This window comes from Rhamphochromis longiceps, linkage group LG15 (genome assembly GCF_057381845.1).
Source record: "Rhamphochromis longiceps isolate RC_006_pf linkage group LG15, R_longiceps_female_GT1.1, whole genome shotgun sequence".
NCBI classification, from domain to species: domain Eukaryota; kingdom Metazoa; phylum Chordata; class Actinopteri; order Cichliformes; family Cichlidae; genus Rhamphochromis; species Rhamphochromis longiceps.
The window spans coordinates 26,280,120-26,305,904 of NC_140571.1; the positions used below are offsets into that span (position 1 = coordinate 26,280,120).

At 41.5% G+C, this 25,785-nt stretch overlaps 2 protein-coding genes across 6 annotated transcripts in view; one reads left to right on the top strand and one right to left on the bottom strand.

The window, feature by feature from the left end:
• LOC146652788 (unconventional myosin-VI) overlaps positions 1-4,232 on the top strand; it is a 127,453-nt gene extending 123,221 nt beyond the window's left edge. For all 5 annotated transcript variants that reach the window (XM_085382994.1, XM_085382997.1, XM_085382998.1 and 2 more), the window contains one exon: positions 1,251-4,232. In XM_085382994.1, the coding sequence (XP_085239120.1) occupies positions 1,251-1,450 (200 nt within the window). In that variant the 3' untranslated portion in view covers positions 1,451-4,232. The remainder of the gene's footprint in view (positions 1-1,250) is intronic.
• A 123-nt stretch (positions 4,233-4,355) lies between these two features.
• LOC146652790 (uncharacterized) overlaps positions 4,356-25,785 on the bottom strand; it is a 64,560-nt gene continuing 43,130 nt past the window's right edge. The window contains exons 14-16 of the mRNA XM_085382993.1: positions 23,360-23,567; positions 9,680-9,762; positions 4,356-8,102 (exon numbers count right to left, since the gene is read on the bottom strand). Of these exons, the coding sequence (XP_085239119.1) occupies positions 9,723-9,762; positions 23,360-23,567 (248 nt within the window). The 3' untranslated portion in view covers positions 4,356-8,102; positions 9,680-9,722. The remainder of the gene's footprint in view (positions 8,103-9,679; positions 9,763-23,359; positions 23,568-25,785) is intronic.

The window sequence follows — 25,785 nt, forward strand, 5'->3', positions numbered from 1 at the left end:
CTGCCGGCAGCACCAGGAGCTTGTCAGTTGTACTGCTCGTACTTTGCGGCAGTCACGATGTTTGTCTGCTGTTCCTGTTGAAAATGAAGCAAAATTACTTTTAGCTACTTTTAACTCATTATTTGAAACTTTGGCTGTGTTTAAGCCTCTAATGTAAAAGTAGATAGCAACCACATCTATAAAAAAAGATTATTGGTGAAATATTTAGAAAAACTTTGTATTGTGTTTTTTTCCCTTTGTTCACATTTAAACCCCATTTACATAATCTCTATTTAAGATAACGTTATTTTTAGCTAACATTTTAGATATGCTAGCAGCAGCTCTGGGTTTTTTGTCAGTTGTCAACATGTTTCACAATAATGTCTAATTTTACCACCATAATTTCTCCCCATTTTAGAGATAAAAAACTTTTTTAGTTTATGGTGCAGTTTAACAACATTTATACATTTAGTATTTTAGCATGCTAACATGCTAAGTACATACATTTGAGCTATTAACATGGTAAAAAAAATATATATATACTGTATCAGAACATTATTATCAACATTATTCTCGTGTCGTAACAAAATATTTCAGAGGAAGTTAAAAATTCTTACATTTTTTAAACAAAGGCTGTTAAGGCTGCTAACCTTACGAACGTTAGTTTAGCATTATATAACAATATGCACAACAAAGAAATGTGTTCAAGATGTTAGCATTCAACATTTTATTTAAGTTTGATATTTTTGTTAAATATCAAACTGATTTGTGTAAATATGCAATCATATTTAGCTTTACATTTATTTTGTGGCATTTATTATTAACACAACTTTTATATTTTTCTTTAAAGGGTTTATAACTCTCATAGACATCTCTCCCATTGTTTTCCTATTTGAGACTAATAGCAGCTTTACACTTTAACTAATTTATTCTTTAACTTTGTATTAAACTTTGAGCAAACTTAGAATCGGAGAGGATCTAAAATAGTAAATAATTAAATGAATGCATTGAAAGAAGAAAAATGGCTAAAATGACTTTGCTATCCAGAGAGAAATACATTTCTTTATACAACAGGCATCTGCACTTGGTTCTCTCAGTTAAGTAAAACTTCCAAATGAGAGATGTGAACTATTGCCACAGACTCGTGGTGGTTTTCCAGTGTGAAACTATTCTGCAAGCATTTTTGTTGACAGTGCAGTTGGCCTTGTTTGAGTTCCTCATCACTGCGTTTCACGTCTTTTTTTTCTTTTCTGACTCGTTTCTTCTCACAGGAAAGGACGACATGGAGATGTGCGAGCTGAGCCTAGAGGAGACGGGCCTCTCGAGGAAGCGGGGCGCCGAGATCCTCCCCCGGCAGTTCGAGGAGATCTGGGAACGCTGCGGCGGGATCCAGTACCTCCGCAGCGCCATCGAGAGCCGGCAGGCGCGGCCCACCTACGCCACAGCCATGCTGCAGAGCATGTTCAAGTGACGGGGCCCGGAGGCGGGGCTTCGCGCTGCAAACAAAGGGACGAATGCACCAGCTACCTGACACAGATGGAGTGCGGGCGCGCTGCACAGGTTCTGACTCCAGGGCGTTCGACGTGAACGGCGTTTTGTTTTTCTCAACTGTCCTTTTGTTTTTCCTCCGTTTGATGAGTTTTCGTTCTCACTGGCTTTTGGTTCCTCAGTGGGGGCAGGGCGGGGAAGTTTTGCATTGAACCCTATGCAGAAACGAAAAATCATGCTAAATGATCACATCCGGTTGTTTTCCAACATTTCTGTAACATGTGTGCAAGTCTAACTATGAGGCCTTAATACTACTTTAACAGGGTTTAAATGCTGAAAGGTAGGACTTTCTGTTTGTTTATTCAAAGCTGCCTCCCCAGAACAAGTTTAATTCCTCTGTAATTATGCATTCCTGATGATCCTGATGATTACACTGAAATCTCACAGGTGTGTCGCTTCCGTCTTAACAGCTAGCTGGTGATCCCGCTCCGACTTAAAAGCTGCTGTTTACGTCGTCTTCATGCGGTTATTGGAGGGTGAAAAAGAGAAACTCGCACAAGGAGCTGCAAGCTCTCACCACGAGGCTGCATGCATGGGTGTCCGATTATTCCACCGAATTAAATCCAATATTTACAAATACTTTTTTTTTTTAATTACCTCCTGTTTTTCCAGCTGAATGTAACTTGAGACCTTGTTGATTTTTTCATGTCGTGATTCTTTTGTTTCTTCTCATCGTATGTGATTTAAATTAGTAAAGGGTCCAAAAACCTTTTGAGACCAAACGTGGCTCCGGACATGAAACCTTGTTTTTGGTTTTTTTCCTCATTAGCGGAGCCCCATCCATGATTAATTTCTGTTTAAGGAGCCGAGCAGAAAATGTGAATTAATTATGCAACTGCTGAGTGCTGAGATACGACTCCACGTGTTCGTGGTGTTTTTCAGAACAGATCAGCGCCGCAAAAAGAGACCCGAATAACTCAGCCATGCTTCAACACTTTGAATTTGATTTGTTTAGTAATTTGCAAGTGCAGCGAATCCCAAGGTAGCACAAAACAATATGGTTTGGAATCAGTTGTTAAGATATTCTGTCAGACTGGACATTTCCCTGCTGTGTGAGAAGCTTTCGAGCACGAACTCTATGATGCACTGGTACTTGGCCTCAAACTGGAACATTCATATAACACTGAATATTTTCTATAGGGCGGTATGTGCAGACAGCAGTGTTATTCCTACTGGAATGTAAAAGTTTATTTTTCAAAGAACAGTTTCTACTTCATCGGCTTGGGCACATGAGATCGTCAAGCAATAAATCACACAAACTCAGCTAAGAAGGAAAAAACAGGCCTCTTTTGTCATTACTTAGAAGAAAAAAAAACAACAATGACAGACAATCTGTGGTGACGTCGCACTGCGTTATTCCCCCGAGCCTGTTTGTTCCCAAGCTTTCTGTTCCCCCTTTGATGCTCTGCACAAGAAAAATGTGGCTGAGATTGTCTGAAAGCATGAACATCTGTCTTGTTGCAAAGTAGCCGAACCCCTTTACAGACAGCGATAACAGCATAGCCAGGATGGATCTGATAGTTGATGAAGACGGCTCACTTACCACCAGCTAAATTTAAAAAGAACCTAAAACTTGATTTAAACATTACTTTATTAATCTCAGAAGTAGATTATATAAACAACTGCATGTAGCAGAGGGGTTTAATATAAGCATGCTCTGCATAGCCAGGCTTTTGTTTTAGCTGCTTTAGCTGGCTATACAAAACCTGAATTATCACAAAAGAGGCTGACTCAGGTTTTTGGCATTGGGCTCTGAGCACGATCACTGAAAAGGGGAATTTAATTCCCACATCGTAAACAAACGAGGCCCAATTTGTATCTGAGACATGCAACAATATAAGGTCATCAAAAACCATATATCACACATCAACATCAACAATTGATGAAATCATACCATTTGGGTACTAATTAGGTTAGAACGACTGCTATCAATAGTTAAGTGAGTCCTTTTGGGACATTTCCTGTTAAAAGCTGCGTACAGTCTTGCCTACTGGAGCCAGAGAAAGACTAGAAATGCCAACCAAACTGATCAGAGGGTCAGATTACAATTTTGGACCCACTGCGAGCTTGGTGTGTGGGCCTCTTCCACAGCAGACATGTTGACCTAGCTCGGTTCCATTTACTAAGCCATCGCACTGAACCAGGAGCCGAGTGGACTGCGGCCATTGTTGATAGACACAAAATGTTTTGCTGGGGAAAAGGCCCATCATCAGTGTGGGGGGAACTGCAGCAGGACTATCTTGGAGACCGTACAATCTTCATGATTCATTTTGCCAAATAATAGCTTTAAAAAACATCAACATGGAAAATCAGACTGGTCCAGGAATTTTCATTTGTAAGGATTCCAGCCGTGTTTGAAGCAGGTCAGAAAACCTCAAATTTCTTCAGTAAAATCTGTACCAAATACAAAGATCAACTTCACCAAGCTTGGCATTTGTATATAATGTGCCAGTACACGTGTTAATGCTGAGTGTAAAGGGGACGCGCTCTGAGCTTTGCCGTCATTAAGACCTCAGTGTTTGTTTTAACCAAGTGATGACCTCGAGATATTTTCCTCCATAACATGCAAAGAAAGTCTTGTGGATTTGCTGCGATCTGTTTCTCGCCACACATTGCAATCATTCCTGGGGAAGCACTGCCTTTGTCCACTGTCATTTTTCTAACGCTGATCTCTAACGGATGAATAAAAGCATTCCATGTTTCACTCACCTCTCGCCTCCTCTTTTCCACCTCAGAGAAAATGCTTTCAAAATGAAGAAGATGGAGTTTTATTCAGCACAGTTTTGTATTTTCAACTACTGATTGTGAAACAAACACATAATATTTTAAGACTTTAAATAAGAAAAGTCCACATTACAGTCATTGGGGGAGGCTTCCCTCCCCACACAAGCAGCAATAACCATCAGTAGATGCATTGATTTGAGACAAAAACAGCGAACAGTGTTTACATCAATAAGACGACAGCATTTGGGAAGTTTAAGTATCGGTTTGATCTGTGACATGATCCGTGCGAGTAAGATTAATCCTGAGAAAGGTAAGATTTGGTCTTACTACCTACGACTTTAATGGAAGATCATTTGACTCCACAGAATTCATTTACAAGTATAACGCCATATAAATGAAACTAAAAACAAAAAGCTTCTTTTGTTCTGTTTTTTTTTTTCCAGTTTCTAACACAATGAAAAATGTGTCCCGAGCCTCTCAGCAGGAAGAGATTTACAGGGCCCGCTCACCAGTTTTATGGTGTGTTCACATCAAACATGAATACCGTTGCATTGGGATGCTTATTGTTATTGTTAATTATTGTTATCCATGCATTTTTTTAACCAAAAAAATGCAAATAATTTGTTCTTTAAAATGCCAAATTACAGTTATTTACTTGCATTGCTGAGCAGAATGACGAACTGAACGTTCTGTTTGATTCATTTCTGGCTTTTCAGAATAGAACTGCATGGCGGCTTACATTTGGGCAAAACCACATCAGTTTTCAGTTTGACTAATAAACCATATAATTTTTAGTTTTAAGCAAATATTTCTGACAGATTTCCAAAGTATTTGTTTTCCTGTGCCCAGTGTAATAAGCACTTACATATAAATTATATACATTTTTTGTTGATGTCAATCAGAATTCCGTTTTTTTTTTTCTCTACATAATATTAGCTTACGTGCTAGCGTGGACAAATTGCTGTGTCCTAGGGTTTACTTGTTTTTAGACAAACATTAACACTGCTGACTGTTCACCTTTTTTTTTTTTTTTTTTTTTTGCAAAGGAAAGTCTATGACAACTTCATTTACTCCAAGCTCTTAACTTTTTTTTCTCGTCTCTGTGTAAAAGTGAATTTGAACTGTATAGCTCCAGCTGCCCTGAAACAACATCAGATTTGACAGTTTAACTCACGTAAACTGACCACTACCAGTTCATGTTGGTGCAAATTTGCACCATAATATAGACTAACATATGTAAATGCATCACGCAAGAGAAAGTTTATAACTGGCGTCCTGTTTAACTGTCCAATAACTAAAAGTTCATCCATGCTTTCTAACCAAACAATGACAAATAATCCTAATCCAAAGGATATATTACTAGCTTTGTTGCTGCAACATGGTTTTCAGCTAGCTCAATTTACTAACTCTTTGCAGTGCAGTTTAAGTTTATGGCAACTACATCCACTTCTAAGCCTCTAAACTGACTCAAATGTACATTTCACAGGTGTGCAAGTCGCACCTTTGATGGTATGCGGTACTTGAGTTCAAATTAATCCCCTCAATGAACTTTAGGGGGGTTTTGCGTATTGCTTGACTTCCTGTGTAATAGCAGCAGAATGTAAATAAAAATTACAGAAATATCACAAACAATGTAGGGAACAATTAGATAACACCAAGAGTTACACGGTAAACGTTTCTAGTTCACGGTGTCTGTCAGAGCATGTAAGAGCTAATATTACATTAAGGATAGTTAATGCATGTACACAAAGGATAAATCCATGAATCCATGTTGCATATATTTAGAACTTTTTGAGAGCTATATGTACTATCATGGATGAACAATAAAAACGTTGGTTATCCTCTGACAGTTCCTCTAGCGCCACCACCTGATCAAATTAATTCTCTCCCAGCTCTGCTGTAAAATGTTAGTATGCTAGCATGCAAATGTTAGAAACGTATTCAATAAAGCGGGCACTATGTTAGCATTCAGCCACCCACTAATGGTGCCACCTTTGATCAGTTATTGTAGCTGTAGACAACTGCACTGCATCTCAAATTGTGTACTTTACACTTTTGCTGTCAAATTGTTGTCAGCGACCATAGTAACAGTAGTGGTCAGTATCATAATAGGGATAGTGAAATTAAAACAGTCCAAATGTTGAGAATGCTCAATACTTTTAAGTAGTCGCCATGTTAGCTAGGTAGCAAAAAAGACAGAACCACAAACTCATGCAAAAGTTGTTAACTAGCTAAAAGCACCATATTTTTATTGGGCCTTTATGCTAAATGGCTTGTGGTATTGTTTTATGTTTAGCTGTGTTGAATTGTTTCTGTCACTGTTAAATGTATTATTAGAAGACTAAAAAGTTTTAAATTTTAGCAGTTAGCATTACAGTCACAACCAAAAACTGCAAACAAGAAACAAACACTAAGTACTGTGTTTGATTTATGACTACCATGCCGAAAACACAATCACATACATAGTGTTACATGAAAAACTCTTTGGGTCTTGTTAAAGGTTTATTTTTTGACGCCTGAAAAAATGTCTTTGGTTAACTGTGGTTTTGTTATAGAAGGGTTCGGGGTTAGGTCAAGGAAGTGGGTGGATTTTTATTTAGGTTTTGTTGTAACTGTAGATTTAATGTTTAATACTAGCAGCTAGCACACAGTGAGTGTAATGTTCAGTTTGTGACAACACATTTAAAAGATAATAGCTTTTCATTTCTAAACGATCTGCTTATTTAACAAGGCTGAAGCAAAATCAAACCTTAACCATTGATGGGTCACCTGATTTCATGTTTTGTTCTACATCATAAAATAGATACAACTATTCTGTAAACTCCTGGATTTTGAAGCCACTACATGTGCCAGAGAAGGTGTGATGGTAATCCTCAACATTTTCACAGCAAATACAGGAACTCCGTAATTTTACAACAGTTTGTCAACAGTTTGTTAGTGTTTCATTAAAGTGTAAATCATCTTGCAAAAAAACATGGAAGTATTCCCACAGCTTAATTTCTGCAGTAACATCCAAGAAAAACCCTGTGGCTACATCTTAAAGGATCCAGGTGTTAACATCAAGGTTGGCCAATGCATACACGTTTTACTAACGCGGAGTCTTGAGCAATCAGCATTAGCTCAGCACTGCACTGCAGCTAGCCATAGTTTAAAGCTCTAGATTCCCAACCTTGGGATTAAGACGAGACCATAAAACATTACAAAAATTAAATATGGGGCATAATAAATCTAATAAGGGATGAGAGAAAGAATAAATACTGGATATTTTAACCTCATTAAGCATCCAAATGTCCTTTGAATCAAACTTGATAGAAAAGTAATAACTTTTTTTTATCACTACTGCATCTTCACTCGATATATAAGGTTCAGGTGTACAATAGGAAGTTAAAGAACATCTCTATTATTTATCTAGAAAATATTATCTGAACATCATAAAATTATGCTGGTATGAAACAAATTGCTACCCACCACTGGAGACCTTTTTTTTTTGTAAATTGCATTAACATCTGGGGGAACCATCAGATTACTTCCTAATCATGTGACACACAGCCTACAGACATATAGAGTCAGCAGACATATATAAAAGCAGTCCAGGGTCAATCGATATCAACCCGATCGATGCTGTGGTCGTCCCCTGAGCTCCTCTTCATCGTCAGCTGCAGACGACAGCTTTCTGACATTTTTAAAATGGCCTAAACGTTTGTTTTCCCCGATGGCTGGTTGTCCTCTGGTATGAAGCTCAGAGCGCTGGGGAGTGTAGAAGCCAGCGGTTTGTCCCGAAACCTCCTCAGCTCTGCATCAACTTGAATTTAAACCGAGTGACTGAATGAGGCCGCGATGAGTCCGAGTTCCTGTTTCAAAGAGACAAGAAACAAGATCGGTGTTTTACATGTCAGTCGTTGAGCAGCCTTTGGGGAATTAAAACTTTGGCACCACAGCCAGAAAAAATGTATAACAATAAATAGGTAAATTTATGCTTTACATAACAAATTAGTGATTACTTTTTTCTGCTATAAATCTTGAAACAGTTTTTCTTTCCATATCAGGACATCTACCCTCAAACTTTCCCGGATTAGGACCAGTTTTACCCTACACTGTTAACGAGCCCTGTAGATTACCACACGATGGGCTTTCTTAATTGCCTTTAATGGCTTGATTTGTTTACCCGATGGTTTTAATTGCTTCTTAATGGCTTCATTTGTTTTAATATTTTTGCAGCACTTTGGTCGATGTGACATATCAATAAACTCTCTCGATTTGTGGTCCATCGTTTACAAAATCCACAAACTTACACAGTCAAAGAAGGGAGATTTATTAGCTGTCCCTATCATCACTGTAGCTTAATGTCCCCTGTAATTATTCATGTGGGTTTGGGAGAGCTCCAGACACCAAGATGTATTCAGTGCAGGTTTTGTTTTCAATATTCATGGAACTCAAAGCCAAGTCTCAGTGTTGAGTTTTCTTGTCATTCAGTTGTGGTTTCTCCTCCATTAATATTACAGAAAATTGGTACTTTCATTATTTATATGAAACAAACAGCAGTGGTAAGTTTAAGTTTCAGGGGAGAAAAACTGGAGCTACATTACACTACCAGGCTTTTTTTAATTTATTTTGAGATTTCATATAAATAAAACTGAAATCAACAGATTACAAAAGTATTTAAGAATAGAATTTAATTAATTTAATTAAGCAGTTAAGTACATCCACTTCCAGAGCCCTGTAAAATAAATATTTTTCCAGTAACTGTGGATCCAAAATGCTGCTTTCTGCCCTCAAACTTCTCCGGTGTTGCAGTTAATCTCAGCAGTAAACTCTTCAGCCTTTTCAAGGGTTCAGAATCTCTTTCTAAACGTACACGGAGTGATGTAGGAGCCGGCACAGCAGAACAAAGACTTTAAGGCGTGTGACCCTGGTGGAGGCTGCAAGCCGCTGTCGTGGTTTATCTTCCTCTGAAAGCCTTTCAGAGATGTGGTTGGGGGGAGATGCTCTGAAATTACCTCGCAGCTTTGTGGCGACTCAGACCCCGAAAGAGGATCAGAGAGGAGGTAAAAGGTGGGCTCAGGACAGTTTGTACTAAACAGCAGCGTCAGGTCAGGGTTTAGTCGTCCTCCTTTGGGAGGTTTAATTACTCACTGGTCATCTGCCTAAACACACAGCAGCTTTAAACCAATCGGGGGTTTACACTAGCAGGACAGATTATCTTACTGTGATTATTTTATCGTGCTGTAAAGGCGTACACAGGTGTTCGTGTTTGGGTTTAGAGCTAATCTCACACTGGGAGAAGGAAGGTCTCTGCATCATCTGATAACACTACCACTTCTTAATCAGCTCCACTTTACACAATGAAGTCCTGCTGAGTGTGCATCATGTTCTCTCCTGGCTGCAGCACACGAGTCTACATGAAGGACACAAACCAGTCCCCTCTCACCTGTGGTGGTGTTCTCATGTGCCGTCCGATCCTTTATATTCTCTTAACTGGAAAGGGCTGGGAGGGAATAGCCGTCTTTGTGTCTGCAGAGAAAAGAAAAAGCGGAGAAAATGAGGTGGGCAGGTATGAAACTGCAGCTACAGCAACTCTGCACATGCACCAAAATCAGCCTCTGTCCTGAAGCCACAGATATCAGAGAAGATCTGCAAATACTGCAAATGTTCAAAATACCTGCAGAGGAAAGAGAAAAAAATTACCTAGACTGTCAGCAGATTACACCAAACAGACTATTTATTTAACTCCTGTGAGAAGCACCTCGAGCCTGAACCTGACTGATTTACAACTTTCCACTGCGGTTTATCTGCATGTAATCAAACGGTCCCTCCTTCACAGCCGAGGCACAAATGAGCAGACGCTCAGCTCCTGCGAGTACAAAGCTTCAGACATGCAATGTTTTTATTTTCAACCGCAGAACATGCATTTTATTTAATGACCAGCTCAGCTGTTAATCAAACTGAGCGTGTCTCTCTCTGCAGTGTGATTTGGTTTCATTGCTACTCAGATCAAACATGAAGCTTGATTTGAAGTAAAAACTCTCACTTCTCTTTTACTCTATTTAGGCAGCATCATCCAAGGGCAGCATACAGCCATTTGAAACACATTTAAGTCATAATCTAATGAATTTGTTAGGATTTCTAAGTTTTTATTACTATGCTATGCAAATTAAACATTTCCATCTGAAATATTAAGTTGATGCTGTGGAGTCCATTGAATCTTGTTGTTAACGGATGACATATAAATCCTGCTTCCAGTCCAAACTCCTACTCCGTTCATTAAGGCTGTTGTCTTTATAACGCATTTTAATGCTTAATATTTTATTATATTTAACCTGAACACGTTTTAATCCCTCAGTCAGAACACGGTGTATTCCGGTTTGGACCCGGAAATGGTTAATGACGCCTCAGGCACAAAGTCCTAGGGACTGGCCCAGTCGTTGTAGGAGGCTGGTTGCAAAGAGACATACAGTGGGGCAAAAAAGTATTTAGTCAGCCACCGATTGTGCAAGTTCCCCCACCTAAAATGATGACAGAGGTCAGTAATTTGCACCAGAGGTACACTTCAACTGTGAGAGACAGAATGTGAAAAAAAAAAATCCATGAAGCCACATGGTAGGATTTGTAAAGAATTTATTCGTAAATCAGGGTGGAAAATAAGTATTTGGTCAATAACAAAAATACAACTCAATACTTTGCAACATAACCTTTGTTGGCAATAACAGAGGTCAAACGTTTACTATAGGTCTTTACCAAGTTTGCACACACAGTAGCTGGTATTTTGACCCATTCCTCCATGCAGATCTTCTCGAGAGCAGTGATGTTTTGGGGCTGTCGCCGAGCAACACGGACTTTCAACTCCCGCCACAGATTTTCTATGGGGTTGAGGTCTGGAGACTGGCTAGGCCACTCCAGGACTTTCAAATGCTTCTTACGGAGCCACTCCTTTGTTGCCCGGGCGGTGTGTTGTGGATCATTGTCATGTTGGAAGACCCAGCCTCGTTTCATCTTCAAAGTTCTCACTGATGGAAGGAGGTTTTGGCTCAAAATCTCACGATACATGGCCCCATTCATTCTGTCCTTAACACGGATCAGTCGTCCTGTCCCCTTGGCAGAAAAACAGCCCCATAGCATGATGTTTCCACCCCCATGCTTCACAGTAGGTATGGTGTTCTTGGGATGCAACTCAGTATTCTTCTTCCTCCAAACACGACGAGTTGAGTTTATACCAAAAAGTTCTACTTTGGTTTCATCTGACCACATGACATTCTCCCAATCCTCTGCTGTATCATCCATGTGCTCTCTGGCAAACTTCAGACGGGCCTGGACATGCACTGGCTTCAGCAGCGGAACACGTCTGGCACTGCGGGATTTGATTCCCTGCCGTTGTAGTGTGTTACTGATGGTGACCTTTGTTACTTTGGTCCCAGCTCTCTGCAGGTCATTCACCAGGTCCCCCCGTGTGGTTCTGGGATCTTTGCTCACCGTTCTCATGATCATTTTGACCCCACGGGATGAGATCTTGCGTGGAGCCCCAGATCGAGGGAGATTATCAGTGGTCTTGTATGTCTTCCATTTTCTGATGATTGCTCCCACAGTTGATTTTTTCACACCAAGCTGCTTGCCTATTGTAGATTCACTCTTCCCAGTCTGGTGCAGGTCTACAATACTTTTCCTGGTGTCCTTCGAAAGCTCTTTGGTCTTGGCCATGGCGGAGTTTGGAGTCTGACTGTTTGAGGCTGTGGACAGGTGTCTTTTATACAGATGATGAGTTCAAACAGGTGCCATTCATACAGGTAACGAGTGGGGGACAGAAAAGCTTCTTACAGAAGACGTTACAGGTCTGTGAGAGCCAGAGATCTTCCTTGTTTGAGGTGACCAAATACTTATTTTCCACCCTAATTTACGAATAAATTCTTTACAAATCCTACCATGTGAATTCATGGATTTTTTTTTTCACATTCGGTCTCTCACAGTTGAAGTGTACCTCTGGTGCAAATTACTGACCTCTGTCATCATTTTAAGTGGGGGAACTTGCACAATCGGTGGCTGACTAAATACTTTTTTGCCCCACTGTATTGTGCTGCACCAAAAACCTCTCTGTGACTGCTTGGGTGGGCAGTAGATGGCTGTGGTCACTCGTAGTTTGCATGGAAAACGCAGACTAGTCTGCAAACACTGGCTCACTGCTCTCAGAGTGTAAGTAACACTTGGAAAATTAAGACACAAAGACGAAGCAGAAAATTTTCTCCTTCAAAGTAAAACTTTGGAATGCTTTGGCTGTAGTGGTGAGGCACAACTTTTATTTTGAAGGCCAATGTTCCCCATTTCCAGTTTTCACAGTTTACTACTTAACATTATTCGTTTGCATTAGAGCCCTCTTGCAGTAAAAGAGAAAATATATAAAATACATAAATAAATACAATCCATCAATAAACCAGCGTGGCATAATAATGTCTTGCACAGCTTTACTATCTTATGTGCATTTGGTCTAAAACACAGGAAATATTTCTGTCTTTGCAACTTGGTGAGTGTTTGCAGAAGTCAGCGTATTTCATGGAAACTGTGGACAACTGTGGTAATCTGCGAGTGACCAAACCAATCACAAGGTAGTTTCTGATTCAGCACCGTATCTTAGCAACCAATTTCACCTAGCAACTGCCAGCAACTATTTGCCAACCAGTCAGGGAATAATACATTAGCGACCAGCAGTGACCAGGGTTCACTGGTCTCTAGGCCTGTGTGACTGGACCTTTGTTAAAGTCACGTGAATAGTGGTCTAGTTAGTGGACAGCAAAACCTGAATATACACTGGTCTTGCAGTTGCACAGTAGCATCATATTGCAGGATAATGGTTTGTACACAGTGTGTACGTGCGAGCTGTTTCTGAGGTTGCACAGAGGTACTCTCATCTTAAACTAAAGAGCTAATTACACTGAGTTTCTTTATGATCTTTCTTCATTTTGTTCTGGTTCCAATATCAAAGAGCGCTTGTCTCATGTTGCTGTTAAATTGCAGTTTGGCAGCAACAACGTCACTATTTCTGGATTTCTATTTCAAATCTGGTTCTGGCAGGACTCTGAAGGTAAACCGTTAATGTGAATTTCTCTGCATTTAAGCAGCATCAGATTAGCAGTTTTTACTGATTTACCCTATTGTTGCAAACAGATTGCACATAATTGCCAAATTTATCCAATTCAATGTAGACTGATGGACTGACTGTTTGAGTTTCCATTTTAACACCAGTTGAAAATGGCTGCGAGAGGCTGCAGACTTCATCTCCGTCTTCTGTCATCTCTAACCACTGAAACATTAGCTTAAGTAATTTGATGGACAACAGAAATGGAAAATATTTCAATTAAAAAAAAAAAAAAATCACAGTTCTGAAAGAAACAAAATGATTTGTTGCAGCATCTTGAAGTGTACACGAAACACTATGTGGATTTACACTTTGAAGCCCTGCTCAGGAAATGTAAATACATGTAACTCTGTCTGTGAAGCTGAAGTTAAGAACTCTGTGCTTAACATCCATCCATTTTCTTCCGCTTATCCGGGGCCGGGTCGCAGGGGCAGCAGCCCAAGCAGAGAAGCCCAGACCTCCCTCTCCCCAGCCATCTCCTCCAGCTTATCCGGGGGAACACAGGCCAGCCGAGAAATATAATCTCTCCAGCGTGTCCTGGGTCTGCCCCGGGGCCTCCTCCCGGTGGGACATGCCCGGAAAACCACCTCAACTGGCTCCTTTCGATGTAGAGGAGCAGCTGCTCTACTCTGAGCCCCTCCTGAATGGCCAAACTTCTCACCCTATCTCCAAGGGAGAGGCCAGCCACACTTCGGAGGAAGCTCATTTCTGCCGCTTGTATTCGCGATCTTGTTATTTCAGTCACTACCCACAGCTTGTGGCCATAGGTGAGGGTAGGGGCGTAGATCGATCAGTAAATCGAGAGCTTCACTTTTACGCTCAGCTCTCTCTTCACCACAACAGACCGGTACAGCATCCGCATCGCTGCAGCCGCTGCACCAATCCGTCTGTCGATCTCCGGCTCCCTTCTCCCATCACTTGTGAACAAGACCCCGAGATACTTAAACTCCTCCACTTGGGGCAGGGTCTTGTCCCTGACCCAGAGTGGGCACTCCACCCTTTTTTAAAGTTATAGTTTTTAATTTTTAAGTACAGAATGTCACCGGGTTGGTTTGTTGGTAGGTTCCGCTCAGAGCCATTTAATGGACCGATAACTGAATAAGACTCAAAGGCTCTGAATGTGTAATTTTCATGAACTTCAACATTGTTCTCATCTATAAAATGCTTTACAAACCTGAACATTACAGCTAACAGGTGGATTTTTAGTGCAGCTGGCTGTAGCTCAGTTCGCAGAGCGGATCAGCCACTAACCAGAAGGTCTGTGGTTCGATCCCAGGCTGCTCCAGTCTGCATGCCAAATATCCTTGGGCAAGATACTAACCCCATGTTGCTCTCCGATGCATCCATCGGAGTGTGAATGTGTATGAATGTTAGATACTTAGCACTTAAGCTTAGAAGTGCTTGTGTGAATGGCTGTGATTGGGTGAATGAATTAGCTGTATAAAGCGCTTTGAGTGCTCGGACAGAGTAGAAAAGCGCTATATAAGAACCAGTCCAAACAATGATGACTCCTTTACTGCTAAAGACAGAGAGAGTGAAAGTGTAAAGAATATCTTTGGTTTGTTAACATAAAACTCATTGTTACAGCCAGGAGCAACTCAAAGGTGATCCCCTTGGACTGAGTTTAGGTTTAGTCCCTCATTTTCCTCTGAGTTATCGGTTCTGTCACTAGTTAGCTAACATAAACTAATTTAAGTCTATTAGCCGCAAATCTCAAAGCTAAGCTGGAGAGACAAATCAATCAATAACCTTTTTATTTAGCAAAAACCTATTTTTTTTAATGCATGAACCAGTATTAGGATCTGTTTTCATAAGCCCTTCATCAACTCAGCTGGTCTTCTGTAGAGAACCCACCAACGCAGGAACCACAAAGAAAGGCAGGATTTAAAGTGAGATCTTTCTTACTATGAAGCGACAGCTCTCCTTTGCTCCATTACTTCCTCTAATGTCCATTTAAGGCTCGCTCCAGATAGGAGTCGGTCCCCATAGACTTTGATGTTAAAATGTTTCACGTTAGAGCAGAAATAAATGCATTTAGAGCCTGCTACAAAAAAACGGTTTGGGCCTCTGTGCACAATTATCCAATTTAACTACAGAAATTACACACAGGCTGATGCTCTGCAACACAAACTGTCTTATTTTTAGTGCTCCAAAGTCACTCTTTTTTAAACTGTGCAATTCAAATAACTTCACAATATCTGCTTTAAAACACTACATTAGCATTTATTTGTGCCAGGTTGGTAGGTAAAGTCACCCAGTGCGAGTTTGCAGCAGATAAAAACACATTACTGAGGAAATTTTTTTTTGAAATATCAACTGAAGATTCACCCTGCGTGGAACTAAAACCTCCACCTTCCCCAGCTTCACCCTTTAAACCGCATATTAGAAAACCACACATGGTTGTACGCCTAGACACTAAAACCAGTCTGTTACACCTGCACTCACCCGGGCAAACACCCAACTAAAACAAGTCTGAGCCAGCCAGCGAGCAGGATTAAAGAAACGTGACCTGGAGTATCAGGGCCACATGGAGAGCAAGGTGCCAAAGAAAACCTGCACAGCTTTGTAGGAAAAAGAAATGGGACTCCTCGGAGTCGTTCCCTGTGTGCCTTTTCGGGGAGTCTTTTCATTAGAAAGCGTTTAACTTACACAAAATGATTTCACTGCTGCCAGCTCTCTGTGCTGTCAGGCAGCCAAATGAGATTAAAAGGAATGTGCAGCGCCGCGGTACTAACCTGCCAGGTGGTGTTCGGTGTTTACGGCTGTTTTTGGTTTCTTTGTCCTCTCTCGGCCGGTCTGGACGCTGGATTAGACCTAACAGGGTTCAGTGTTAATGAAACGTGGCAAATCTAAGTCGACCGCCACCCCCTCAATCCCCCAAGACGGAAGAGCGTTTCGGGAGGAAACCGGCAGCGGTTTCTTTCTGCTGCTCGGGCCAATCAAATATTCATGTTAAACAAAACCACAAACCGCAGCTCCGGTTCAGGGAAAAATCACGTCCGTGTCCTCGGCTCCGAATGCAAATGAAGACATTCGGGTCATCGACTAAATGTAAGAAAATCAGATGTCAGACTTTGCTTCAGGTGCACATCTTTCTGCACTTCACCTGTCATTTGTGGGCACGAGCATTCAAGCCTGAACTGTGTTTACTTATTTATAAAATGCAGAAATATCACATTTATCCAATTAGTACTGCTGCTTCACTCTTTCCTAGAAGCCGTTGGCAGTTACAGAACAAATACCCCTGGTTGTGGATCACTGGGCTAAGATGCTGACCGTGTATTTGTGTGTCCCTGGAAACCATCTCTCCTCCTCCTCCTCACATTTCCTCTAATCTCTCTGCTGTCCGCTGCCTACAAAGAGACAAGAAATCCCCCGAGATAATAAAGGAAATCAAAATAGTTTCCAAGCACCATCCAAATATAAATTCCTGTGCCCCCAAAAATGCTCTTTTTCTTCTGATTGATGAAACTTTTCATTATTCATATTCAGTTACTTGGTAAACATAGCCCTCCTCTCCTGCAGAGGTATGTGGGCCGTCGCTATGAGTACCGTTGGTGCAGCTGTCCGCACGCTGTTGCTGTTTCTGATGGAATCGTAAAGAAAACGGGAATTTGTTTTGGAGCTGCTCTTTTGGGCTGCTAATCTTAACCCACCCCAAGTTTGGTGATCACGACGTGGTCAGGAAGGTCGAAGAGTAAATGCAGAAATAAAAAAAGATCAAAAGAATGTGGAAATATGTTGTCACTTGTTTTGAGTTCTGTGCAAAAGTCTTGAGCTGGTCAAGGTGGAAGCAAGAGAGCTGTTAACCATATCCTCCAAAAGCACTGTATTTACTTATTTATTTGTTTATTTGGTATTTTGAGGAACAAGAAACTTCCGTTTTTAGTCTGAACCTCCAATTATGATACTCAAATTAGCTGCTGTGCTGTCCCTTATTTTCCTGCTTAAGTTTTTAACAACTGGATTTCGTGTAGGTCAGGATTTTACAACAATGCTTAACAAGATGAATTCAAAGGAGATCACAAAGGAGTAGCCCCTAATACACCACACTTCTTAGTTTTCTTGTGTTTTTCTCCAACGAACAATAAACGAAGTCCTCAGTCTAGAAGCTCAGAGCTGTGGATCTCCTGCCTGTTAATCTGTGGACACAGAAGCTGTAACGATGGCGTTTTAATACGTGTTTTACGCTTTTGTGGTTTCTCTAATGTCTCACCACTGCAGATCCAGAAAATGAAGTTTGTGCTGTCTGACAGGTGAAACAATGCAGACCCAAAACTATCTGTGCAAAGGTTGAGCTGATGGAAAATCGACGTTTGAGCGTGAGAATCTCTGAGGTGCTGTGTGTCAGGAGGCGAGGTGCTGGCATATAACGGTGCTGAAATTAGATTTTTCTGGCAGTTGAGCGGCAGCGACTCTCTGCAGGTGGTTAATAAAAGAAAAAACGCTTTCTCTCCGTTAAAAATCAACTTAGCATTGATTTACAGTGGTGAGGGGCTGGATGATGGAGGGACGGATCAGACAGAGAGAAGGAGGATAAACACCACAGCAGAGCAGAAGACCGCTAAAGGCTGTGCACAAAGATATTACTTCATACAAGCATGGTCAGTCTGAATTCAGAGGCACATTAAAGCTATTTGGGGCAATTTTTCCATCATTTGACCATTAAAGTGACAAGAAACTGAAAAATATCAATCGCACGATCAATCCCTCAGTCACAAAGTGACAAAACCCACAAAAAGAAACCAAAACATTAAATCAATTTTCTTTGCAGCGTTGGATCTGTTTGTCCATCTCATATCCATCTGTTTGATGAACCACATGTGCAAAGATTTTTCTTTTTTTCTCTGACAGTTTTCAAAACCAGAAATAAGGAGCAGGCGTTACCAAAATCACGATCTCAGTTTTAAGCAACATTTTGCTATAAACCAAAGCATCAGACACAGTTAATCTTTAGGATGATTACGGCACTATGTTACATCTCGAAGACTGCCAAACTTACCAAAACTCAGAAAATCATCTTTACACACACACACACACACACACACACACACACACACACACACACACACACACACACACACACACACACACACCCACACACACCCCAAACGTGGATTGAACAGCAGTAAAATTAGTCCTGAACAAATATTGATAAAAGCGCAGAGAGCAGCTGCTGTTACTGAGTCTGTTTGTTTCAGCAGACAGATGTTTGGTGTTATTGGATTAAATACAATTAAAAAAACCAAGCAGAGCGTCGTCAGATTTCCTTCAAAGTTTCCATAAGAGTTGAGAAAAAAGTCTTTCCAGCCATTATCTCACCCTGTCTGTCTCTAAATGTCTCAGATTTAAAACCGTCGCCGCTCCCTGCAGTGCAGTTTATTAACAGACCCGAGGATAACTTTTAATTTAGTTAAACGTTCATAATGTAATAAAAAATCTGCATGTGAGCTGACAGTTAATGAAACACGATATTAATGAAGCTTTTAAGTGCTTAAGGAAAGGAACTATTCTTCAAAGGCGTCTGTGGACAGCCGACATCATCCTGCCACGATTTAAAACTCATCACAGCAGCTAACAGCTGGCGGTTACGCTTCAGATGCACCACAAGTTTCAATGAAATGTACGTAGCACTTTGTATTTCCTACAGAGAAATTGCAAAGAAAGTTAAGGTGACAGTAGTTTTCTTCACTATCAAAAGGCACTCAGAAACCGGGGCAAACTGACAGGATAAGGTCTGGCAGACCCAAAGCCACAGCTGAATCATGGGACACGTTTCTGGGAGTTAACAGCTTGCATGATAGGCAGCTAACAGGATAACAGCTTCAAGCACAGCTTAATAGTGGTCGTAGCAAGTCTCAGTTTCAACTGTGAAGAGGAGACTTCTTGCTGCAGGTTTTACAGGACGAGTTGCAGCAAGAAAGCCATCGCTAAGACGTCAGAATATTACAAAGAGGCTTGGCTGGGTCATGAAACGCTGCCATTGGACGACTGAAGACTGGAAGGCGGAATCAAAATTTGAAATGTTCAGTTTGTAACGCAGGATCTTTGTGCGCCGTTGAGTAGGTGAAAGGATGGTTTCACAGTGTGTGGCATTAACTGGCAAACATGGAGGAGGAAGTGTGATGGTCTGGGGCTGTTTTGCTGGATCCAGGGTGGGTGACTTGTACAGAGTGAGAGGCGCCATGAAGCAAAACGGCTCCCACAGCATTCTGCAGCACTATGCAATAGCCTCTGGTATGCACGTAGTTGGTCAAGGATTCATCCTACAGCAAGATAATGACCCAAGTCCAAGCTATGGCAGAATTACCTCAGGAAAAAAGAACAAGATAGTAAGCTTAAAAACACGAAGTGGCCACAGTCTCCAGGCTTTAACCCCATTGAGCTGGTTTGGGATGAACTGGACAGAAGAGTGAAAGCAAAGTAGCTGTTACACCACAAAGCGACAGAAGAAGAAAAAGAGGCTCCACCCTTCTTCTCTCACCATAGATGTCTCTATACGCTCACTTTCCTGCAGTCACGTGAGTGGCTGGTAGTTATATCATGGCTTCAGTCTGTGTCAGCCTCCAGAGTTTATCTTCTTGATCCATTTCAGGTGTTTTAGTGCAAATCAAAGTGACAACGGGTGATCTGGAGAGGCACGGCAACACAAACCCCCAAATAGGGAATGGTTCTGCAGGAGATGGACACGGACCGCCGCGCTCTCCTTATCGCTTCTTGCTAGAGAAGATTGGATTGGTTCCTGAGTTCCTGATCCCAGATTGGATCAGGAGCTCAGTGGGCTCCTGGGACAGTCTGAATCAGATAGACAGATAAGGATTTTTTTGGTTGTCTGTCCTATTGTGGCCTTTTTGTTTGTTTCTTAGGGGGTATATTTGGGTGGCACAGTTGCCTAACAGCAAAAAGGTTCTGGATTTGAATCCGCTGGCCCGCTGAGGCCTTTGTGGGAGGAGTTTGCATGCATACCAACCTAACCGAGTAACTTATTGGCAATTAAAGAGCTTCATGCGTTATAAAAAAATCCAAATGAAGCATGAAAATCTGTGTATGAGTATGACTCTGTGTCCCCTCCAGCCTCCACATGTGGACTTTTTCACTTTAAAAGATGAAAGTGTTCACTTTCTCTCCACAGATGCCTCACCTTACCCTTCTCCCTGTGACAGCTGTGACAGGCTATAAGTGGTTAAACAATGGATGTTTACTAATCAGATTTCATATTTATTCTACACTGAACAAAAACATAAACGCAAGACTTTTGTTTTTGCTCCCATTCCCCATGGGATGGACGTAGAGACCTAAAATTCATTCCAGATACACAATATAACCATCCCTCCCAAACAGTGGTCACAAATCAGTCCAAATGTGTGGTAGTGGGCACATCTGCCATATTGAGATAATCCATCCCACCTCACAGGTGTGCCACATCAGGATGCTGATCTGACATCATGAGTAGTGCACAGGTGTACCTCAGACTGCCCACAACAAAAGGCCACCCTGGAATGTGCAGTTTTTTGCGCTATTGGGGGTCTGGGGACCCAGAACCGGTCAGTATCTGGTGTGACCACCATTTGCCTCATGCAGTGCAACACATCGTCGCATGGAGTCTATCAGATTGTCAATTGTGGCCTGTGGAATGTTGGTCCACTCCACTTCAATGGCTGTGCGAGGTTGTTGGATATTCGTGGGAACTGGTACACGCTGTCGTATACGCCGGTCAAGCACATCCCGAACATGCTCAATGGGTGACATGTCCGGTGAGTATGCTGGCCATGCAAGAACTGGGACATTCTCAGCTGCCATCTGCCCTGAACAATGTGAACCATGATTCATCCGTGAAGCGCACACCTCTCCAACGTGCCAGACGCCATCGAATGTGAGCATTTGCCCACACAAGTCTGTTACGGCGAGGAGCTGGAGTCAGGTCAAGACCCCGATGAGGACGACGGGCATGCAGTTGAGCGTCCCTGAGACGGTTTCTGACAGTTTGTGCAGAAATTGTTTGGTTGTGCAAACCAATTGTTCCAGCAGCTGTCTGGGTGGCTGGTCTCAGACGATCTTGGAGGTGAACCTGCTGGATGTGGAGGTCCTGGGCTGGTGTGGTTACACGAGGTCTGCGGTTGTGAGGCCGGTTGGATGTGCTGCCATATTCTCGGAAACGCCTGTGGAGACGGCTTATGGTTGAGAAATGAACATTCAATGCACGGGCGACAGATCTGGTTGACATTCCTGCTGTCAGCATGCCAATTGCACGCTCCCTCATTGCTTGTGGCATCTGTGGCATTTTGCTGTGAGACAAAACTGCACATTCCAGGGTGGCCTTTTGTTGTGGGCAGTCTGAGGTACACCTGTGCACTACTCATGATGTCAGATCAGCATCCTGATGTGGCACACCTGTGAGGTGGGATGGATTATCTCAATATAGCAGATGTGCCCACTACCACACATTTGGACTGATTTGTGACCACTGTTTGGGAGGGATGGTTATATTGTGTATCTGGAATGAATTTTAGGTCTCTACGTCCATCCCATGGGGAATGGGAGCAAAAACAAAAGTGTTGCGTTTATATTTTTGTTCAGTGTATTTTAGTGACACAGTTTACGATTGAGGTGATTGCTAACACTGTTTAATTGTATGTTTAATTCCTGTCTCATATTTTATTGGGTATAATTTGGCTTCAGTCCTCTGTTTTGCATGCTTAAGGTTACCCTGCGTTAACCCCAAGCTGAGGTTGTTAAAAAGTACCTGAATAACTTTCTACTTTTAACAGAGAAAGTTAAAGAAGGCTGCAGAGAACAGCTTAAACTCGAGGCATCACGACCCTTTACAAAAAGAACGATTCCACTTAAAAAAAGAAAGCAGAAAATTACATTATACACCGGCAGGCTCCAGCTCCCTCTGATAAAAATTATACATCTGTAATGAAAATTATGGCTCTCGGTTTGAATCCAGCGGCTCAAAGAATGGCAGCTCAGTCTGAGTGAGGATAAGACAGTCACACATTATCACTCTGAAATGATTGTTCCCACATTCCTGCAGCCGGGACTTTGAAATGACTGAACGCTGACTTTCCCGCTGTACCTGTTTGCAAACCCCGGTCCTGAGATTTAAATTCTGCCTCACCATCACTCCAAAACTGAAACACGTGCTGCCCATGGTCTGTGTTCCTGTTCTGTTGTTCAGCTGAATGTTGTAAAAATCGTATTTTTAACAGTCAAATCAGTCGTGAAGGTCAGCTTTTACAAAACTGCAGCTGGTTTTAACTTTAACGGCCCTTTAATGACTTCTCAGTTGAACTGCGGTGACCCGTTTATGTTCAGTTTGTCCAAATCCACTCAGTAATCACAATTCAGCTCCTACACATCACGCAGTGGTCACTGCACTGGCTATCAATGAAATTTGCCCTCCATGAATCGACTCCACAGCCTCTCAAATAATCTGCCAACCTGCACAAAGTTCAGCAATCGACCGTTTGAAATCCTATTTAACACTCGTCCTGTTTTCATTCTGAGATGTCCTGTCCACCGTGAATGTTTCTTCCTGTTTTTTCAGTTTGTTGTTTTTATTTGCAGTCTTTTTTTGTATTAAAACCTATTATTAGCTTTAACCTAATGTTTTATTTGATTTCATTCATTTATTTGCTTCCTTCAGTTTTGTTTAACTCCTTTTTTCTTTAAACAACCCCCCAACAAAATGTTTGGGACGCTGTTTTTGTTCCTGTGTTCTGTTACTTCCTGTCTTATTTTGAAAGTCCCTCATCTCATGTGCTTTTTGAGTTAACTCTTTGTCTCTAGAGTTCTGCATATCAGTGTAATAAGTAATATGGAGGGACAGACTGAGACTGCCATTATATGCTGATGATGTGGTTGCGTTTACTGTAAAATTATAGAAATAATAAATTTTGTGATTTCTGCTCTGTGTTCTTTGTAACACTTTATAGACCAAACTGTGGACCTGCTGATACACAGTCCGCATACATCGTCATTTACCTGCACACGGCTCCGTATCCGGGAACTATGCGGCACTCTCCTCCTTGGCAGTAGTTCGGCTGGAGGACACACAGGCTCTGGCAGGGCAGACCGTCCACTGACACGAAGCCCAACTGGCACTGACACTCCGCCTCCTTCGTCCAGGCGTTCACCACGCAGCGAGAAAACTCACCGCAGGCCTGGAACTTGCAGGGATCGGCCTGATCAGCTGCAAGGAGAGGAAGGCAGAAAAACGTGGACACACATTAGTATTCAGGAGGAGTTTCCCGCGCCTTCCTCTAACCACCCTCCTCTCTCCGGGAGGTGCTGAGGAGTGTTTGATTTTAATGAGATCCTCTCCTCCTGCTCTGCACTGAAATGTAAGGTTTAGCCGGCCTCCGAGACTAAACGTCAGATTCACTCCGGGGAAATTAGCATGTGTGCAGGGTGTCACGGATGAGAAGTACATCATGTTGTGAAGCCACAGCACGTGGTCAGTATCTGTAATCCAAACATACATCAGCAAGTATGTGTGTTTGAATCAGGGCTTCTGCTGGGGGTCTACAGCCTTCGTGTCCTGGAGAGTTCCTGTTTATTTATACTGTATATTTATTAGAGATGGCACGATACCACTTTTTTATGTCCGATACCGATATCATAAATTTGGATATCTGCCGATACCGATATGAATCCGATATAGTGTTTTTTAATCAACAAAACTGTTTTTTAAATATCTTGCTGCATTTTGTATAAGTTCATACTCAAGTTTAAAACAACAACTACACTAAAGCTATTCTGTTATACCTGTATGCAAAAAAAAAATATTTCATAGTTCAGCAATACTGATCAATCTAATAAACTTAAACCTACACCATCCTCCCTATTCTGGTATTTTAAAGAGTACTTAGCATAAATATTAAGCAACCTAACTAATAGGGTTCCAACTCCCAGCAACAACAAAAATAAATAAATAAAAAATAGGGAACCACCCCTCACGCTCCACCTCATGATGCTTAATCGACGTAATCAACCTTAATTTGATGCAGTGTGAAAAAAAAAATACACAGAAATCAATTCTTTTTCAAGAAATATTAAATAGATTCAACATCTTTCTTCAACAAAATTGCAGACTGCACAGATGGTACCTTCCCAAAGGAAAAAGTACTATAGCTTACTAGGGTATATTAGACTTAACAGTTACTATATACAATAATGGACTTCTATACATTTTACATCAGATTAAAACTTTGGGTGTAAGATTCAGATAAATATTAAATAATTAAAAGCTAGACATTTTAAATGACAATAAGAAAGAAAAGTATGTCTTTGTGCCCCCTTTTCCCTGTTAATGCCCTATCGGCCCCCCTGGCTAAACTTTGCTAGATCCGCCCCTGCACAGTTACCAGCGTCAGCTACGTAGAAAAAGATCCTCGAGTAGAAAGTAATATTAAATACATTCTAACAACAGCTGATCAAGCTTAAACGTGCTGCTGTTGTTCAGCCGCTGGTTTCCTCTTTCTGGTGCAAAGTGGGCCAAAAACAAACAAGAGAGACGGACTCACAACAGAAAAGCCGATCAGCTGATCGTTAAGCAGTTTCATGATTGAAGTAGCAGCAGGAGAGGCAGTCGCTTGTTAAGCTTAACGCAGGAATGCTTTACAAACATTCAGAGATGGACTTACACACTTGCTTTACTTCTCTCGGGGATAACTTTGTCGGAGATGAAATGCCGGGTTGCTAGCGAAGCTCCACATGCTATCCAGACCACCGACAGGTCCTGCATGCCACAGCCGCTCTATCACGTGATGCATACTGCTCCGACTGCTAACGTTCTGAGGTGAGTTACCGCGTGTTGCAAGTTTTGTGAGGTGCTTTCGTGATATTTAATGGATCGGATTACATTTTTTATTTTTCTCCGATATCCGATCCAGTAATTTAGGTCAGTATCGGACCGATACGTAATATCGGATCGGTCCATCTCTAATATTTATCAGTGTATGCCAGCTGGAACAGAAACAGCTGCTTTTACATCATGACTTGGAATAAATAGCCATATTTAATCTGTGTATGTAAAATGTCCCTCTTACTACTTTTCTTAGACTGTGTAACTGGCAGGTTTGAGGAATCTATCAAACATATCGCTGCACAGTTTTTGGGAGATTGCTTGTAACCCTCAAATCAACTACAAGAGAATTTAAGGTTTTATAAACCTGCATTTACCTTTGTTTTTACAGTGTATGTAGTGCTTTATAGCCTCTTTTAGTTCAAAATCTAGTCTTGCCAGCCACTTTATTAGGTATCCCTTGCTGGGGAACACTCCTCAGAGATGTTGGTCCATACCGATGTGATAAAAATCACACAGCTTCTGCAGCTTTGTTCACAACAAACACGAGTGTTTCAGCAAAAACCTGATTCCCAATCAGGATTTTGCTGAAACACACACACGC